Source organism: Neopsephotus bourkii, unplaced genomic scaffold (genome assembly GCF_033783945.1).
Source record: "Neopsephotus bourkii isolate Nb327-2 ecotype Australia unplaced genomic scaffold, CSIRO-AGI_Nbou_v1 NB_457, whole genome shotgun sequence".
Taxonomy (NCBI): Eukaryota; Metazoa; Chordata; class Aves; order Psittaciformes; family Psittacidae; genus Neopsephotus; species Neopsephotus bourkii.
Window position 1 is genome coordinate 697,782 of NW_026900959.1, and position 1,942 is coordinate 699,723.

General features: G+C 51.5%; 1 protein-coding gene across 1 annotated transcript; it reads left to right on the plus strand.

Moving 5' to 3' along the window:
- Positions 1 to 211: 211 nt before the first annotated feature.
- On the plus strand, positions 212 to 1,286 carry TCIM (transcriptional and immune response regulator). The gene has a single exon (XM_061349717.1). It carries the CDS (start codon positions 281 to 283, stop codon positions 599 to 601), a length of 321 nt encoding a protein of 106 aa, XP_061205701.1. The 5' UTR covers positions 212 to 280; the 3' UTR covers positions 602 to 1,286.
- The last annotated feature ends 656 nt before the right edge of the window (positions 1,287 to 1,942 follow it).

The window sequence follows — 1,942 nt, forward strand, 5'->3', positions numbered from 1 at the left end:
GTTTGAAGCTGCACAAACCCTGGTCAAAGGAAAACCATTCCCATTGCAGAACACTCCAGGAGTGTTCCCCCCTCGGCTGCGGGACAGCGGCAAGTTGGCAATTCAACTGTTAAACTCGCCTATGACCATCCGGTGTTGACATCAGCGTGAGCTCATCGCTGTAACTTGAGCCTCGGGCTTTCTCCTCCTGCCTGCCTTTAAATACAGGTCCTGGGAGCCAGCACGGCTCGGATCGACCGAGCGACCCAACCGGGAGCAAACCCGGCTGCACCCCACGTAGATGAAAGCGAAGAGAAGCTCCAGAGCCGCAGCCATGTCCACATCCCTGCGCGTGAGCCCCTCGGTGCACGGGTACCGCTTCGACACAGCCCTGCGCAAGAAAGCCGTGGCCAACATCTTCGAGAGCGTCAACCAAGAGTCCCTGCAGAAACTCTTCAGGAATTCCGGGGACAAGAAGGCGGAGGAAAGAGCCAAAATCATCCTCGCCACCGACCAGGACGTGGAGGAGAAAACGAGAGCGCTAATGGCGTTAAAGCAGAGGAGGAAAGACAAGCTGCTCCAGTTCCTGACGCTTCGGAAGTACTCCATTAAAGTCCACTGAGCAGAAATGGAGGAGAACGCTTCAGGACAGGACTGTTTGTGAGCTCCCATCCCACACGCGAGCTGCTGCGGGACAGGGGATGTGACAGCAGGGCTGCGGCCACCGCGCATGCAGCAGCAGCAGCAGCGGTGCCGATGGTGCTGCAGGCTCCATAGGGATGGCAGCTCCCGGCGGGAGGCGGCCGTGGGGCACTGCATGGTCCTGCACGATGGTCCTGACCCATCCTGCATGCTGGGTGCGACTCGAGACCTTCCCATGGACTCGGTGTGCACCAGCCTTTGCCTTTCCAGACTGGTTTCCATAAAGGCTGAGCCCTGGCAGGGCTGGGATGGAGGCTCTGGAGACCCATCATGGATCACCCAGTGCACTGGATGGGTGCAGCAGGGAACGCTCTGAACACACTGCGCATCTGATCCTTCTCTTTCTCCAGCAGTAGAAATGTTTGCACAGAAGCAATAATAATGACATGGTTTCCCTGAATTTACTGTGAAGTTCCTTAATATTTTGTTCACTTCCCATTAACACCGAGAATCTAAATAGCATACCTACAGTTCTTATGTGTGTAGATTACAGTATCTGTTAGGCGAGTGCTTCGTGGTAATGTTTTGTGACAACGTTATTATATTGACTATAATTTATTGCTTACAGCAATGTGAAATGTAATAAATTAAGAAGTAAATCTCAACTCGCTTGTCTGAAATGAATTCTGCTGGAGGAGTGGGGTTATATGGTTTTGGTCATTTCATACGGAGCAGATAACATGCACCTCTCCTTGATGCTCCTTGAGCCTGCAGCCCCCCCCAGCATCAATGAATACTGGGTGCAGCTCCATCAGCAGCACCAGAGTCTGACCCATGGTCCCATGAAAGACCCCACCGAATTTAGCTATAGATTTCATTCCCCCTGTGTAACCTACGACAATGCCATCCCTTTCAATAGGGTAACAGGAGGATCAGGTTAGAGAACAACCAGTCCTGAGCCACAGTGAGCGCTCCTCTGGGCTCTTAGTGTTCCTGCAGCACAGACTGAGAGCTCAGACTTGGCTCCAAAGAAACAGAAGTGAGTTATGAAAGCTTGGCAGCAGAACCGGACTCGGTTTTCCTGCAGATTATGCCATACTATCCTGATAGACTATGTTGAAAATACTTAAAAATAGCCAAGACTGGTTATTTATAAGCACGTCCTTTAATAACCCGCTGGGTTAGAATAAAACATTCCCATGACTCTGCTCGCAGCAACACAGATCAAACAACGCAGAAGAATGAGAGATCAGCCCTTGGTAGGAACTCCGAATCGCCTGTAAGTCAGGGGGACTGGAAGTAATCCTTTAATAGCATGGGT